The sequence below is a fragment of the Mus musculus genome, chromosome 19, assembly GCF_000001635.26.
Source record: "Mus musculus strain C57BL/6J chromosome 19, GRCm38.p6 C57BL/6J".
Taxonomy (NCBI): Eukaryota; Metazoa; Chordata; class Mammalia; order Rodentia; family Muridae; genus Mus; species Mus musculus.
Genome location: NC_000085.6, coordinates 7506020 through 7523946, shown reverse-complemented (window position 1 = coordinate 7523946; position 17927 = coordinate 7506020). Strand labels below are relative to the sequence as shown.

Here is a 17927-nt window from a genome sequence, read left to right as displayed (position 1 = left end):
TCCAGAAAATTCTGGCTTGATTTCCAGCAACTAGATAATGGCTCAAAAATACCTGTAACTCCAATTCCAAAGGCTCAGACACCCTCTTTCTGGCCTCTGCACATATATGGCACATAGGCATATAAACTGGCAAAACACCATACACATTGAATAAAAATAGAAATAAATCTTTGAAGAAGAAAAGAGAGAAAATGGCTCAACAGTTAAGCATACTTGTCGCCCTTGCAAAAGACCCAGGTTCAGGTCTCAGCATCTACATGAGGCTCCAATTCCAGGGAATCCAGCACACTTTTCTGAGCTCTGCAGGCATAAGACACATACATGCTATATATTCATACAAGCAGGCAAGACACTCATACACACAGAAAAAAACCTAAAAAAAAAAAAAAAAAAAAAAAAAAAGCTAAGTGTCCATTTCAGTTTTGTGTGTGGCAGCACATACACAAGTGCATTATGTTCATGCAGTACCAGGAAGGCCAGAAGAGGGCATCATATTCCCTGAAACTACAGTTACAGTTGTGAACCATTTAATGTGGGTGCTGGAAATAGAACCCAAGAGCACTCTTAGCTACTGAGCCATCTCAGCTTCATATCTGTACATATTGACTTAGACAAATATATTTCTCTTCTTAGATCAACTAAATCGAATAGAATGAAAATTATATATTATTTATTTATTTTATTAATTATATATTTACTGAGGCTATTCTTAAAGGGCAAGTTGCCCTGGTAACTCAACATGTACATATTCTCTAAAGACTTCCTCTAAACAACAGTGAACGTCTATTTCCACGGTGCAGGCTTTAAGATGTTCACCTCTGTCCTACTGCTTTTAGCTGAGCACTTTGAGTTGCTTAACTTTTCTCATTTTTGCCAGCTTCCTGAAGCTGAAATGAAATGATGTAACTTCATGGAATTACTGTGAGCTTAGTAATAAAGCATTTTGTATAACACTGGAAACCCAACTGGACTGCAAAGCTAACAGCTACTATTACAGTGTTTTAGGGGAAATTAAGAGACTCAGATCAGCCTATAAACAAACTGCTTGACAAGTATAAACTGTGGGCCAGCCATTAGGTGACTCAGGGCCTCCAGGAATAAGGAACAAAAATAACACAATGGTACCCAAGCATCCCAACTCGGGTTCTCTAACCTACCACTGACCCAGCAATTCTTGACGTTAGCTAATGACCCAGCATCAGGTTTTGGTAAAAGCACAAAGGAGTTGAAACAGTATTTGGCTGTGTAACATGGTACTTTTCCCCAGGAAGATATTTTTACTTGAAAAAATATTGAATGTCTTATGTTTTAGTCTTCCTTCATTTAGCACTCTGATCTCTTATAAAGCAAAAGCTGTTTCTTAGAAAGAGCCCTAGCTGGGCGTGGTGGCACGCGCCTTTAATCCCAGCACTCGGGAGGCAGAAGCAGGCGGATTTCTGAGTTCGAGGTCAGCCTGGTGTACAAAGTGAGTTCCAGGACATCCAGGGCTATACAGAGAAACCCTGAAAAAAAGAAAGAGCCCTGAAGAACATTACTTCATTTTCAGTTAGTGAAACAGGCAAAATGCTTCTGATGGTCATAGTACTCAGGAGGGAAATCTGAACTGTACTAATACTATTCTTTCCATGAGACCATATTCATTCTCATAAACATCCATTCGATTCATAACTGACTCTTACTGCAAATTATGGGATTCCAAAGATCCAATCACATGTACACTAGCAATGTCTATAACATACCTTTCAATTTCCCATCAAAGTTGGGGCTTGTGGCCACCTGGAGCCCTGGATGTGGTAAGAGAAAACAGGTGACATCGGAGAAACATGAGTGAATATGATTTCTCACATTCTGAATTTCTTCATGTTGATGTTCCTTCACCTGCCAAGGAAAGTCAAGCAAGTTTACAAGCCAAAGACAATTTGGTATTCTTCACCAGCAGCCACTAGCATAAAGACAGAAGAAAGAAGACTTCCCAAATGACAGATCAGAGTGACAAATGGGAAAAACCAGACCCCCAAAAAGTAGTAAGTGTATGAATGTGCTCGAGTCTCCCATAGCTAACAGAGAGTAGAATCTAAAGACTTGGTTGTCAAAGGTATTGCGCAACATGTAAGAAGAACAGAAAGCTTGTTGGTCAGAAGGATCCAATGAGCTAGCATTGACTGACAAAGGTCTTCTGTTTTAGGGAACAGGCTAGACGTGTTATTTGCCAAAGCAAATAATATTGAGTAAGAACAGAACTACAATTCTAAATATGATATTCTAAAGGCACATGTAGAATGATTCAAAATAACTGGAAATTATAATTATAAAAAGCCTTTTGCTTAGAGTTCCTCTCCACACTGCCTATATATTATATACCCTGGCTCTTCAATTTTACCATGAAAAAAACTTATACTAGGGCCAGAAAGATAGCCATCTTTCTGCTAAGCAGGTAAAAGGTACTTGCCATCAAGTCTGCCAACCTGAGTGTAATCCCTGAGACCCACATGGTGAAGAGAGACCTAACTTCCATATGTTGTTCTCTGACTTTCACATAAGTACTGAAGCACTCTCCTCTTTCTCTAGCACAACACAAGTAATACATGTAATTTTAAAATTTTTAAACAAAAAATTATACAGGTTTATGCTAATATTCATAAAAATGTAAGAGTATCATTTTCAATCATATGCTTTAAAAACAATATTCTAAAGCAAATGGGAAAGTTACTACCTTTAGAAAACCATTCAGATTTCCTACTTACATGTAAACGCTTATCCAAAAATGCCATTCCTCCTTGCAGTCCATAGTTATATTCATAAGGGAAACTCCAATCTCGAATCAAAAACATCAGTGTCTATCGTGACAGAGCAGAACAGAATTACAACACTGTATAAGTGCATATTCAAAGTTAATTACAGTTATTACTGTAATATTTTCTGCTAATCTTTTCAAAGGGGGCAAGGACATGCTAAAGCAATATAGCAAGATGTCTCAAAAAAAAACAAAAAACAAAAAACAAACAAACAACCCTGTAGTTTACAGGTTATAATAAAAACAGGCAGATCTGGGTTGTGAACTGTAAACTAAACAAAGATAAGAATGACATTCACAGTGCTTTACCTGAAAAGGTTTTTGGAAAATTTCATCCATTGCCAGGCGGCCATATTCTGTGAAGAGCTTTAAAAAAAGAAAAAATAAGTTAATAACTTGTAGGACTTTATTTAAAATAATTTTAAAGTATTCTTTTGCAAATATTTGGGAGCTAGTGAGATGGCTCAGAGGTTAAAAGCACTTGTTTTTCCAAAGGACCAGAGTTCGATTCCTAGCATCCACACGGAGGGTCACAAATTCCAGTTCCAGGGGATCCAACACCAGGCACATTTATACATTCAGTTGAAATATTCATGCACGGGGCCTAGCAAACACAGAAGTGGATGCTCACAGTCAGCTATTGGATGGATCACAGGGCCCCCAATGGAGGAGCTAGAGAAAGTACCCAAGGAGCTAAAGGGATCTGTAACCCTATAGGTGGAACAACATTATGAACTAACCAGTACCCCGGAGCTCTTGACTCTAGCTGCATATGTATCAAAAGATGACCTAGTCGGCCATCACTGGAAAGAGAGGCCTATTGGACTTGCAAACTTTATATGCCCCAGTACAGGGGAACGCCAGGGCCAAAAAGTGGGAGTGGGTGGGTAGGGGAGTTGGGGGAAGGGTATGGGGGACTTTTGGGATAGCATTGGAAATGTAAATGAGGAAAATACCTAATAAAAATATTTTTTTATAAAAAGAAATATTCATGTACATGAAATAAATCTTTTTTTTAAAGATTTATTTATTTATTATATGTAATACACTGTAGCTGTCTTCAGACACTCCAGAAGAGGGAGTCAGATATCCTTACAGATGGTTGTGAGCCACCATGTGGTTGCTGGGATTTGAACTCCGAACCTTCGGAAGAGCAGTCGGGTGCTATCTCACCAGCCCCATGAAATAAATCTTAAAAATTTTTTAAATATTTATTTGGCTGGGCGTAGTACATTTTTTAGTTACTGTGAGCACTCAGACCAGTATGCAGAAACATTCCCATTTGGTGCATTCTGTTATCTCCAACGGCAAAAGTCCTGCCACCATTGTAAGTAGCTGCCCAACTCAAATGTCTGAATGGATGCACTAAGATTAGGATTCACACATACACTTGCCTGCTTCTTCATGAAGCCACACTAAGTATAATAAAATAAAGTTTAAACATCAAATTCACAGGACACGGAGGACATGAAATAAGGCAGTACAAAGAACTTGTCACAAGCACCACAGAAGAAAAGAAACAGATGGCAAGCGTCCAGTTCTGACTTTTTCTGCCCTGTTAACAAATGGGAGAAAACAGAGGCCCAAGAAGTAAAATACTCTCTCAATAGACTCTTTAAACAACTAAGAAATGAAAAGCAGAGTTCCTCCAGAGAGGGGTAAGGAAGTGGGACTATCAACTAAAGAAATGTTTGGAAGTCTGTCCCAAGGTCTCTGCCCTCTACCAGAGAAATGAGTGCAAGAGTAGTAAGTATGCATAGCTGATAACAACAAACATCTAGCCTTGAAGCTGAGCAAACCCTTCAGTAGTAAAAGCTGTCAGCACTTAAGCCTGGGAACCCAACCCAAACTCAACCCCAGAAGCCTTGGCTGCCCTGGACGCACAGAGACCCTGTCTCAAAACACAAAATTAGGAGCATACATTATGTACCGCTGTTTGCTTTTATTTCTTCTGTTTTTATGTGTATGTCTGTGCTGTGTTGCTGTTGTTTGTGTGATGTGTATAGTGTATGTACATGTAAATGTACATGTTAGTGTATATATGTACATATGTATGTGAAACCAGAGGTTATTACTGGGTTTCTTCTATACCTTTCAACTTTAGTTTATGAGACAGTGTCTCACTGAACCTAAGCTAAGCAATTTCCTAGACTACTGGCCATTGAGCTTCAGATAACCTATTTCTACCTCTCCATCACTGGGGTTAGCAGCCACCATACTGAAACTCACTATGTAGACCAGCCTGGCCGCAAACTTAAACAGATCCACCTGCCTCTCCCTCTTGAGTGCTGTGGTAAAAGGCATGCACTACTACACCTGGTTGTTTACGTGAGTGCTACATATTACAAGTTTTCATGCTTGCACAGCAGGCACTTCAGTGACCAGGCCTCTCTTCCCAGCACCCACCCAGCCACAGCCTTTTCATCCTATCCCTCCTCCTCTCTGGTCTCCTTCCTGCACTCAGACACACCCTCTTACTGTCTAGATTCCACACACGATAGAAAACACACAATATTTTATCATTTACCCACTAGTCCCATTACCATTTCTTGTTACCTGTAGCTGCTGAAGATCATCTTCCTGAATATTCTGGGACAAATTGTAAATCTAGAAAACAAAATCAAGATTGATAACACTCTGTCTTACTTCAAACAAGTCCCAAATAACACTGGATGGAGCTTTCCAAATGAAAAGAGAGAGAGAGCAGTATTATCTGTCTTTTGGAAAAAAATAAAATATAAGGCTAAAATCACAAAATTCCTTCTTTAAAATACTAGTTAAAATAATAGTTTAAAATACTTTAAGAGGTTTGAGATTTTCTTGAAATATTTTGTATATAATTAAATAAATAGAAAAAATAATTATTTTTGTGCCTCTAAGAGCTTAAGTTATGCATATAGTCTATGCTAATTAAATTTTATTGACAACTTGACACAACCCTGAAGTCACCTGGGAAATCAGAAGCCTCAACTGAATAGTTCTTCAATTAGATTGTCCTATGCCTGTAACTGAAAAAATATTTCAAAGATTTATTTATTTATGTGTATGAGTGGGTACATGAGCACAGGTATGTGTACCACATGCAGGCTTAGTACCATGGATCTCCTGAAGTGTAGTTACAGAAAGATATGAGCTGTCCTGCAGGTGCTGGAAATTAATCCCAGGTCCTCTAGAGCAGCAGTCAGAGCTCTTAACCACTGAACCAGAAAGAGGGTTTCTTGCTTGTTGACTGATATGGGAGGGTCTAGCCCACTGTAAGTGGCACCATTCCTAGGCAGGTAGGCCTGAAATAAAAAACTATATATAAATATATATGTAGTTCTTTGTACTGTCATACTATTTCATGTCTTCCTTGTCCTGTAAATTTGCTATTAAGCTTAATTTTATTATACTTAGTGTGGCTTCAGAAAGAAGCAGGCAAGTATATGTAGGAATCCTAATCTGTGTGTGTGTGTGTGTGTGTGTGTGTGTGTGTGTGTGTGTGTGTGTGCGCGCGCGCGCGCGCGCGCGCGTGTGTGTAAACTATATACAGTAGCTAAGCAGGAGCAGGAAACAGTCAGTAAGCACCACTCTTCCATGGTTCCTGACTCCGGAGCTCCAAATTCCTATCTTGAGTTCCTGCCCTGACTTCCTTCCATAAAGGATCATGACCTGAAGTGTAAGCCAAATAAACCTTATCTTCCCCAAGTTCACTTTAATCAGAATGGTTTATCACAGCCACAGAAAAGCAAACTGAAACAGTCTAAAAAGATCACTCATAGCCAGGTGGCGGCGGCACATGCCTTTAATCCCAGCACTCAGGATGCAGACAGACCTCTGTGAATTCAAGGTCAGCCTGGTTGGTCTACAGAGTAAATTCTAGGACAGTCAGGGCTAGCCCTGTCTTGAAAAACCAAATTAAGTAAAAAAAATAAAACCACTTAAATACAACCACAAAAATTGCATTAGCAGAAAATAATTGACAGACTACAGAGCTCACTGTAAAATAGTTGCCTTGCATTTTTCAAAATCCTAGGTTCAATCCTCAGAAGAAGGGAGGAAGGGGAGAAGTAAGGAAAGGGGGGAAGGGAGAAGGGGGGAAGGGGGGAAGGGGGGAAGGGGGGAAGGGGAGAAGGGGGGAAGGGGCGAAGGGGGAAGCAGACAAAGGAAAGTGACAGAGGGGAATCTTACCTGAACAGAACTAGTCATAGTGCTTAGAGCAAAAATGGTAGCACAATCCTTCACAGTTGACTGGCTGTCAAAGGCCCCCTGGGTATCCATCAGAACAACTGCAACCTTAAAGGAAAAGAAAAACAAAAGGTGAAAATGAAAAAGAGGAGACTGCAAAGAGTAAATTAAAAGTACACAGTAACCATTTAGGCTTTCTATATCCACCCCAGTTCCCAAATACTGCCACAGAGGCTTGTTTATTTATGAATTAATGCCTAGGCCTTAAGCTAGGCTTGTTCCCCAACTAGCTCATAACTCAATTAGCCCATTTATACTATTCTATGTCTGCCATGTGGCTGGTTATCTCTCCTCAGTTTCATACATCTGACTTCCTCCAAGTCTGGGTGGTGAATCTCCTGCACAACTCCGTACCAGAATTCTTCTATGTCAGATGCCCCACCTTCTACTGTATCCTGCCTTGCTATATAGGCTATTCATCTCTTTATTGACAGGTGATACTTTTATACCATGCACAAGAGTTTATCCCTACAGTATACAGTAATCCTGTAGTCCAGCACTCGAGAAGCTGAGGAAAGAAGATAACCGTATGTTCAAGATCAGCCCGGAATACATAAGGAATAGTCCAGGATAGGCTATAGAATGAGACCCTGTCTCAAAAAATCAGAAGGAAAACCTGAAAGCAACATTTACATGAGTCACCCAACACTGCTTGTAGGTTCTGTAAGAACAAGCAATTCGGTTCCTGCTTTGGTAAGAGCACTTCACTAGGGACTATGTGCTCTGACCTGGTGAGATGCTACAAAACACAAGCATATGGAACAACATGAAGGATAAAATTATGCCACCAAAGGAAAACATCAATGTCATAACCAGCCACTTATCTCACTATCCACCAGGCATTTCATTTTTAATATTTTTAATTAAGTTATAAAACATTTATTTATTGAGAATGTAAACTACAAAAGTCACTATAGAAATCAGTGGCTTAAAAATTAAAAATGGAATTCCTGTATGATCCCACTATACCACCATATGCATACCAAGGACTCCATACGCTACCATAGATATGTTCATTGCTCATCTGTGTTCACTACTTTTCTATTCACAATAAGAAAATGAACTCTTAATCCCAGCACTTGGGAGGCAGAGGCAGGCGAATTTCTGAGTTCGAGGCCAGCCTGGTCTACAAAGTGAGTTCCAGGACAGCCAGGGCTACACAGAGAAGCCCTGTCTCAGGAAAAAAAAAAAAAAGAAAGAAAAAGAAAAGAAAATGAACTCACCCTAGATTTATTTAAATGTGGTAAATGTAAACAAAAATGAAATTCCCAAAAAAGTGGGTGGGAATGAAAAATAGTATATTAACATCGGTGACATAAACTCAGAAAGACAAACACCATGTTTTCTTTCACATGCAGATCCGGCTTCTCATTTTTTATATATGCACCATTTATGTGGATGAATATGTAGAGGCCAAAACCTAGAAAAGGGCCCACGAGAGAAGGAAAGGGAAGCTTTTTCTTCCTTTTACTTTTCATTTATTTATTATTTATTCACTGTACATCCTGATGTCAGCCCCCACCTTTCCTCTCAGTTCTTCTCCCAGGTAGCCCCTCCCCCTATCGTCCATCCCTGGGAAGTTTAAGAAAAGTGGGAGTAGTAGAAGGCACATGATTTGAAAGTGGAAGAAGGAACACTGGGAACTGAAAATATTTAAATGGGAATGGGGACAAAATGGAGGAGGTGAGATAAAGAGTCAACTAAAACTTAAGTATGTATGAGAAATCATAATGAAACCTGCTACTTTGTAAGCTAGTTTACAAAGTTAAGTCAGGAACTAGAGAGACAGTTCAGTGGTTAAGAGCACTTGCTACTCTTCCAGAGGACCTAGGTTCAATTCCAAGCACCCACATGGCAGTTTATAACCATCTGTAACTCCAGTTCCAGAGGATCCAATGCCCTCTTCTGACCTTCACATATATCAATTATATATTCACAGATACCAGTTACATATGTGGTACAGATTTATATATAAGCAAAACACCAATACACATAAAATAAAAATTTTTGTAAACTTTGGGTTTGATTTCAATAGACATTTCTCCAAAGAAGTCTAAATGGCTCTTAAGCATCTGAAAAAAAAAATTCAATACTATTCATCACTAGTAAAATACAAATGAAAATCAAAACCACAATGACTTACCATTTCATACCTGCTAAGTTGGCTATTAAGTACACACACACACACACACACACACACACACACACTGTAATTGGAGAGGCGATGGTTCAGTCAGTAAAAGGCTTGCCTCACAGCATGAAGACCTGAATTTGAGTCCCCACAACCCATGTGAAAATCCTAAAACTTCATGGTGTCCACCTGTAACCCCAACTCTGGAGAAGCAAAGCAGAAGAACCCCCAGCTCCCGGGCCAACAGTCGAGCTTAATTGGTAAACTCCAAGCCAATGAGACACTGTCTCAAGATAAACAGCATCCTAAAGATGACACTTCTACACAAGCACATAAACACATATGCACCAACACAAAAATATACACAGACACACACCCCAAGATGTCTCAAGCAGGGAATGGGGACTATTCAGAGGTATGTGCAAGCCATCAAATAAGTTAATACACATAAAAAGAACAAATAAGTAACGCATATTGAACTCAGGAGGTTAAGGTATCAAATTGGAGACCGGCTTTGATTTAAAAATATAATCTTGCCGGGCGTGGTGGCGCATGCCTTTAATCCCAGCACTCGGGAGGCAGAGGCAGGCGGATTTCTGAGTTCGAGGCCAGCCTGGTCTACAAAGTGAGTTCCAGGACAGCCAGGGCTACACAGAGAAACCCTGTCTGGAAAAACCAAAAAAAAAAAAAAAAAAAAAAAATATATATATATATATATATATATATGTGTGTGTGTGTGTGTGTGTGTGTGTGTATAACCTTACTCAAAAGAAAAGGAAAGAAAGAAAAAGAAGAAGAAAAAACTAGTATCAAGTGTGAAAAACTAGAATTTCCTACATTGCCAGTAGGCACACAGGTTGGTAGAGCTCTTTAGAATATATTAAGTATTGTGTTTGTTTGTTTAAAGATAGTCACGGGAGCTGCTGAGATGGCTCAGTAGTTAAGGGAGTTTGATTCCTAGCATCCATACATAACCCGAGCTCAGGGGATCTAATGCCCTGTCCTGGCTTCTGTAGGATGCATGCACACGATGCACAGAAATACGTGCAGGCCTAACACCCATACAGACGGAAAAAAGTAAGCAAGTTTAAAAAGTAAAGTCAGCCAGGCAGTGGTGGCGCACGCCTTTGATCCCAGCATTGGGGAGGCAGAGGCAGGTGGATTTCTGAGTTCGAAGCCAGCCTGGTCTACAGAGTGAGTTCCAGGACAGCCAGGGCTACACAGAGAGACCCTGTCTTGAAAAACCAAAATAATAATAATAATAATAACTAATTAATTAATTAAAGCCAGTCAGAGTTGCCATGTGATACAGAAACACATTTAGCATTTTCCCCAAGAAGTTCTTTTGTTGAAGACTGGTTCCTCAGCTCCTGAGTCTAACTGAGGTAACTCAGTGTGAGGCATTCATCTCATCAACGGTGACCCACTGGTGAGTTCATACTGAGTGAGGAAGTAGGTGGTCCAGGCATAGCTCTGAGGCATGTGCTTGCCTGGGCCCCTCCTGTCTCTAGCTTCCTGTCAACTGCAAAGTGAGTTAATCTGTTGCACCCTGAGCGTCCCATCATGACAGTCAACCCTGCATAATCATGATTCCTGTCATGTACAGATTGGTCTCTAGCCCTCAGTAATAGCACTAAGGACTGAAATTTCTGGAGCTGTGACTGAAATAAATCTTTCCTCCCTTAAGTTGTGTATCTCCAGTACCTGTCACAGACAGGAAAAGTAAACATGGAGATATACAAGAGACCTCCAATCTTAGAAAAGCTTGTACATAGATGCTTATGGTGGGTAGTATTTTTTAATTATTTTTTAGATGTGTTTATTTTATTCTTGTGTATATGAGTGTGTAGTTGTTATTTGGCTACTTGTGGGTTTTTCTATCTTCCACCCTTCGCCACTCTTTCTCTTCTAACCTTACAACCTTTTAACCCTACATAAGAAAGAAAAAAGAGCAGAGAGGAAAGAAGAGAGGCCCTGAATAAAGTCAGAGGTCAGAGGTCACCAGACTACTTCCTGCTGATTAAGGGCGTCAAGTTCCTTGGGACAAGTTTGATCTTCACTGTCAGGATATCTAAAGTCTTCCTGTTGTTTCTTCTTTGGGCATAACTACTTAACAAATCTCGACCAACAGCAACCAAACAACCCAACAACATTTACACACCCTCTGAAAAGTCCCCAGAATTCCAAATATCACATAATGGCAAAAACTATCTGCAGCTGGCGAAATTATGCTTCTGCTAGAGTATGAGGCAAATCAGAGCCAAAGAAGCCCCATATTTGCACACCTGGAATCAAAAGGAAAACACATTCTGGTAATATTTCTGTTTTTCAAAGGACCAAAACTCCAAAATTATCACCACCTGAGTGTTTTGTGTGTATGAGTGTTTAAGAGGACCCAGGTCCAGGGCTGGAGAGATGGCTCAGTGGTTCCGAAGGTCCTGAGTTCAAATCCCAGCAACCACATGGTGGCTCACAACCATCTGTAATGAGATCTGTTGCCCTCTTCTGGTGCATCTGAAGACAGCTACAGTGTACTTAGATATAATAATAAATAAATCTTAAAAAAAAAAAAAAGAGGACCCAGGTCCTCGAAAAGAGCAGCAACAAATGCCCTTGAGCCACTGACCTACTTCTCTAACCCTGGGTTTTTGTTTGATGGAAGAGGTTAGTTTAGACAGGATGTCAAGCTAGCCTGAAACTCATGTCTCAGCTCCCCAAGTACTAAGATTGCAGGCATGTACAGACAGCATTATTTATAATACACCAAAGATATACACAGTCCAAATAGTCACAACTGATGTATTAAAAAAAGTACAGTATTCTTATACAGTGGAATATTGTTCAGTCATGGAAGAGAGTAAAGGACTGATGAATGCTATAAGAGAATTAGGCTGAATAGAGGCCAGATCCAAAAAACACATATCATCTCACTTATCTAACATAAACAGACAGCTTCACGAGGAGATGTAATTGAGAGATAGAACACACTAGGTTCAATCCCCAATACCAAAAAAAGACAAGAAGGCAGGGAAAAGGAGAAGGTGGCAGGAAAAAAGGAAGGTGAAGCAAGCACACCAAGTTCTCCACCAGGCCGCAGCTCCTGACAGCCCAGGCGAGAGTGAATTAGCAGAGACTAGGAGCTGGAAGAAGGCCTCTTTTAAGGACATAAAATGTTTTAGAGTCAGATGGTGACGATACCTGTTCAGCTTTAGGTTTATTCTAAAACCCACTGAATCAGACACTTGTACAGGATAAATCCTGAATCATCAGCATGAGATCCAATTAAACAAAAGCTTACAATCACATGTGTCTGCTAACTAGAAAATGAGACAAAGAGGAAACAAGAGGACTCACTGGCAGCTCTCTGAGAAGCAGAAGCTACAAGTGTACTCAGCATTGATGGAAATGGTCTCATGTCACAGACTAACACAGTAAACTTCCAAACCACTTTTTTTGTTGTCGTCTTTGAAACAGGGTCCCACATTCTATAGCCCATGCTGGCCGCAAATGTGTGCCGATCTTCCTGCCTCAACCTCTTGAATACAGAGATTACAGGCACAAGTCACCATGCCAAGCTCTTTTATGTACATTTTAAGAAGCTCAAGCTGGCCTCTAAGTTGTGACCTAAGACGTACAAATAGCACATACAGCTCTAATAGTTGCTTTCTTTTGTTTTACAACACTTTTGTTTAACATTAGAGTGGCTTTTTCATTAAAGGAATTCAAAAATGGAAGGAAGGTTTGAGTAGTCAGCTTTACAAAGCAAAAATTTTTATTATAAAATGTATATCGACACCTCCCTGCATCAAGCTTTCCACTTAGTAAAGGGTTTAAATAAGCACACTGTAGGATCTACTGTCAAAATAACTCAACAGGAAAAAAGAGCAATTACATTAGGAGATAGGAATTATCATGGATTTAAAAGAATCTAATTTATTTTTTGATTGGATTAACACAGCGTATGTTACAGTTCTCATCTAGTGACAAGCAAGGTAGTGTGCACCTATATGTGGGGGTGGAGAGCGAGGCACCGCAGGCTCCTGGGACTCCTCTAAGAGTCCTGATCTGCGTCACATGGCATAGATCTAAGACTGCTCCTAGAACACCAGTGAGACAGCAAAGAAGAACCGAGGCCAAGGCACAGCTGCTTCCCCTGTCTTCATGAAGTCCTAAGAGGTGAGGATACTCCCCCCACTCCTTCAGAGTAACCTCATCAGGCATGGCTTTCATTGGAGGCCAGTGACGATGTGGTGAGATACAAATGGACAAGGATTAGGGGGTTGGGATTGGTTCAAACACTGTATATAAGCTTATATGCTGGGCAATAAACTGAGATCTGCACCCTAATGCTGGTCTCCAGAGTCGGATTTCCCAGGCTTCGTCATGTGACTCCATCTCCTCTCCCCATACCTATGATCCCAGAGCACAGGCAGCTGAAGGCGCCATCTCAGGATGACTCCTCAAGGCTAGCCTAGTGTTACCTACCGAGTTCCAGACCAACCTGGCAAACTTATCCAAAACCAAAAAAATTCCTATCTCAAGAAAACAAAAGAAACACAAGTTTTCATTTAGTTATTCTGTAATAATATCTAAATCTTTTCTTTCCTTTCTTTCTTTTCTTTTCTCTCTTTCCTTCCTTCTTTTTTTTCTTTGTCTTAACATCCTTACCTTTTTTCCACATGGCTTCTTCACAGTGAAAACTTCACTCCAAATCTGAATCCCAGTAGTTTCTGGATCAGAGCCTCCTCGCCATGAAAATCCTGTCAGAGGTTCTTCTGGGTCACCCAACCAGTCTGAATGACCACCTTCCTTCTAGAGGAGAAATCGGATGTTCTGTTACATCTTTGCTTTCACTTTCAGAGGCACTGGGAATAAAATGCAGGGCCTCACACACGATAGACAAACACTGGACCACTATATTACATACCCCAACCACTCACCAAATCTTATTTTTTTGTAAAGATGTACTTATTTATTTTATGTATATGAGTACACTGTTGCTATCTTCAGGCACACCAGAAGAGGGAATCAGATCCCATTACAGATGGTTGTGAGCCACAGTGTAGTTGCTGGGAATTGAACTCAGGACCTCTGGAAGAGCAGTCAGTGCTTTTAACCACTGAGCCATCTCCCAGCCCCCTCACCAAATCTTATGTGATTTTATACATCAAGAATAATTCATGACCTTATTTTTCTCACTTTCTACTTTGAAATTAACTAAGTCTTTCTTACCTGAGAATATAAGTATCGCAGCATAAAGTCCAGAATGAAGGATTTACCCTTTCGAAAAGCACCAGCCACTGATACTACCACCACATCAAGATCTCGGATATGGTCTTGGAGGAGGACGCTGGCCAAGGCTCTCTCTTCTAGCTCAAAGGAATGTTGTTCTTTATGAACCAAAACAACCTGCACTGGACCAGGTTTTCCATTTTCCATGGCATCACCTATGCCCATTTAGGAAACAGAAAAAAAAAATAATAATAAGTTTTACACACACACCATGAAGAGAACAAAAGCTTTCATAAGGCACATAACATATACAATAACCATAATAACTGTAAAAGGAGTATATGGGTTTTTCTGTGTATCCCTGGATGTCCTGGAACTCACTCTCTAGACCAGGCTTGGCCTCGAACTCAGAAATCCGCCTGCCTCTGCCTCCCAAGTGCTGGGATTAAAAGCTGAGCCACCACTGCCCAGCTAACATGGTGAATTTTAATTTGGGGTTATTAATGGGGAAATAGATACTAATAGCTTAGAAGGCAGTTACCTGCCCAGCTATAGTGCTGATTAAGGCTTATTATAACAATAAAAGCTAAAGGCTGGAGAAATGGCTTAGAGGTTAAGAACACTGTCTGTTCTTCCAAAAAAATGCTTGAGAAAATTCTGATCTCCAGAATCCAGGATGGTTATAGTTCTACCTTCACAAGGTAGACTCCCCAGAGCAAGCTGGCTAACCTAACTAGTTATATCTGTAAGCTCTGGATTTGAGTAACAGACACTGGTCAACAAAGGTAGAAGAGTAATTGAAGATGATTCCTGATGTCAACCTTGGACCTCCAAGTATACCTACACACGTGTGCCCACACACGCAAGTGAGTGCACAGGCAACACACACACAGGAAAGGGGATTTTAAAAAAATCTGGAATCTATTATGTATCTCAAGATGATCTAAAACTCAATATCCTCCTGCCTCAGCTTCCCAAGTGCTGTGATCACAAGCATGTGCCACTACTTCTAGCTATCTTAGACTAATTGTTGGCACAGCAGCAAATAAATCCAAGACCCAAAGGTCTTTAGTCTCTCATATAAAAGAACTGAGAAAATCTGGGCTGGGGATGGCAGCCCACTAGTAGAGCATTTGCCCACTGCATGCATGCAAGTCCCTGGGTTCCATTCCTGTAATTTAAAAAAAAAAAAAAAAAGAAAACTCTGGGAAATTTATCGGGTTTTTTTAAGATGTACTTATTTATTTTATGTATATGAGTACACTGTAGCTCTCTTCAGACACAACAGAAGAGGGAATCAGATCCCATTATAGATGGTGGTGCGCCACCATGTGGTTGCTGGGAATTGAACTCAGGACCTCTGGAATAGCAGTTAATGCTTCTAACCGCTGAGCCATCTCTCCAGCACCTTAGAAATTTATTCTTAAGGAAAAGCCAGTGTCAATGTACAGAACTCAAAGAAGCTTACAAAACAAAATTCAACTGTGGCAGGGAAGACATTCCCTCAGTCAACAGGAATACTTCGAAGCTGTGTCTGTACAGAGTGCTGACTGATTAGAACTGTAGTAATGTGCAGAGTTGGAATGTCCAGATCCACAAGCCAATCACCTTATCTGGACTACCTCTGGCTCCCAGAACAGCCATTCCTTGTGTGATGATTTCCATATGTATGACCCTCATAAATTCATGTGTGGCCTTATTGGAAGAAGTGGGTCACTGTAGGGTGAGTTCATCAAGCTACACCCAGTGTGGCACACAGTGCTGGCACACAGTGCTGGCTGTGGATCAAGATGTAAACTCTCAGCGGCTCCTGCAGCATACCTGCCTGCATACTGCCATGCTTCCTGCCATGATGATAATGGACTAAACCTCTGAAATGGTAAGCCAGCCCCAATTAAATGTATTCCTTTATAAGAGTTACTGTGCTCATGGTGTCTCTTCACAGCAATGGAAACCCTAAGATACCTTAACTATCTATCAACTAGTATCTGGTGACTAACAGATAAAAAGGCTTTTAGAATCTATTAACTTAGCAGACCACTAGCTTTCACCAACCTGTTGTCATCAGACAGCAAAGACAGAAAAGCTTCCTCTATCTTGTTGTACTATTTCTCTGCTGTACCCATCAATGTATTTTAAACTTGCCTTGATTTTTTTTTACATTACGTAAAACTACAAAACTTCATTCCTAAGATTTAGGGTAGTCTAAATTTATATTCCCAGATCATGGTCATTCAAATATGGCTCCAGAACAAACTATCTCTTATTTCTCTTTATAGTGAAAGCTGAGTTTTTGTGTCAACACCCTAATAATCTCTGATTTCTCCTTGTTATGTAACAGTGTTGGGTTTTTGTGTGTATGTGTGTGTTTCTCTTTTTGAGGCGGGCGGTCATACAAAGTAATGGGTTACATTATGGCATTTGCATATATATGTACTTATGCAACCAAACATCTGCCACCTTGGGATGTTCAGCTGTTGACCTCTGGCAAAAACGATTATCCCAGTTAGGCTTGTTGACTGTTTACATTGCTTTGTGGAGGTTTGAGGGGGTCACAAGACCCTATCCTTAGTATCCAGTCACTACCTACTACTAGTGCTGGCTAGTTTTGTGTCAACTTGACACACACTAGAGTCATCAGAGAAAAAGGCACTTCAATCAAGAAAATGTCTCCCTAAGATCAGGCTGTAGACATCCTGTAGGGAATTTTCTTTCTTTCTTTCTCTCTTTCTTTCTTTCTTTCTTTATTTCTTTCTTCCTAGATTTTATTTATTATACATAAGTACACTGTAGCTGTCTTCAGACACACCAGAAGAGGGCATTGGATCTCATTACAGATGGTTGTGAGTCACCATGTAGTTGCTGAGATTTGAACTCAGGACCTCTGGAAGAGCAATCAGTGCTCTTAACCACTGAGCCATCTCTCCAGCCCGGGACATTTTCTTAATTAGTGAGTCATGGATGAATTATGGGAGACTGGTTGGTAGTCCTAAGTTCTGTTAAGAAAGTGGGCTGAGCAAGGTTCTATAAGAAAGCATGGGGAACAAGCCAACAAGCAGTACTCCTGCATGGCTATTGCATCAGCTCTGCCTCCAGTTTATTGCCCTGCTTGAGTTCCTATCCTGACTTCCTTTGATGCTCAACTGTAACATGGAAGCTTATGCTAAATTAACTTTTTCCTCCCAAGTTGCTTTGGTCATGGTGTTTCATTACAGCAATAGTAACCCTAAGATACCTACTGTATGCAACTCTATCTTATTTGAACTAACATTCTAGGTAAAGGCTTTCCTATTGGGAGAAGGAGCCCTCACACCCCTGTAAGAAATTTTTTCCCTATGCCCTGTAAGGAAGCTCAATAAACTTACCCAGTGTACTCTTGACAGAATTGTACCTTGGTTTATGGTTGGGCCCTTAGGAGAAGTAGTAAACAGAGGTTGTTTATGGGATGGAATTTTAACAACAATGTGTCATTACTGTCTAATTCATCCCCATCCTCTATGTACGTTTTAGCAGGACATAGAACTGCCCAAAAGAAATAAATTG

General features: G+C 40.4%; 1 protein-coding gene across 3 annotated transcripts in view; it reads right to left on the bottom strand.

The window, feature by feature from the left end:
- Positions 1–17927, bottom strand: part of Atl3 (atlastin GTPase 3) — a 44595-nt gene that overhangs the window by 14663 nt on the left and 12005 nt on the right. For all 3 annotated transcript variants that reach the window (XM_006526604.4, NM_001163505.1, NM_146091.4), the window contains exons 2-8: positions 14385–14599; positions 13821–13964; positions 6965–7069; positions 5351–5401; positions 3104–3160; positions 2745–2837; positions 1740–1878 (exon numbers count right to left, since the gene is read on the bottom strand). In XM_006526604.4, the coding sequence (XP_006526667.1) occupies positions 1740–1878; positions 2745–2837; positions 3104–3160; positions 5351–5401; positions 6965–7069; positions 13821–13964; positions 14385–14599 (804 nt within the window). The remainder of the gene's footprint in view (positions 1–1739; positions 1879–2744; positions 2838–3103; positions 3161–5350; positions 5402–6964; positions 7070–13820; positions 13965–14384; positions 14600–17927) is intronic.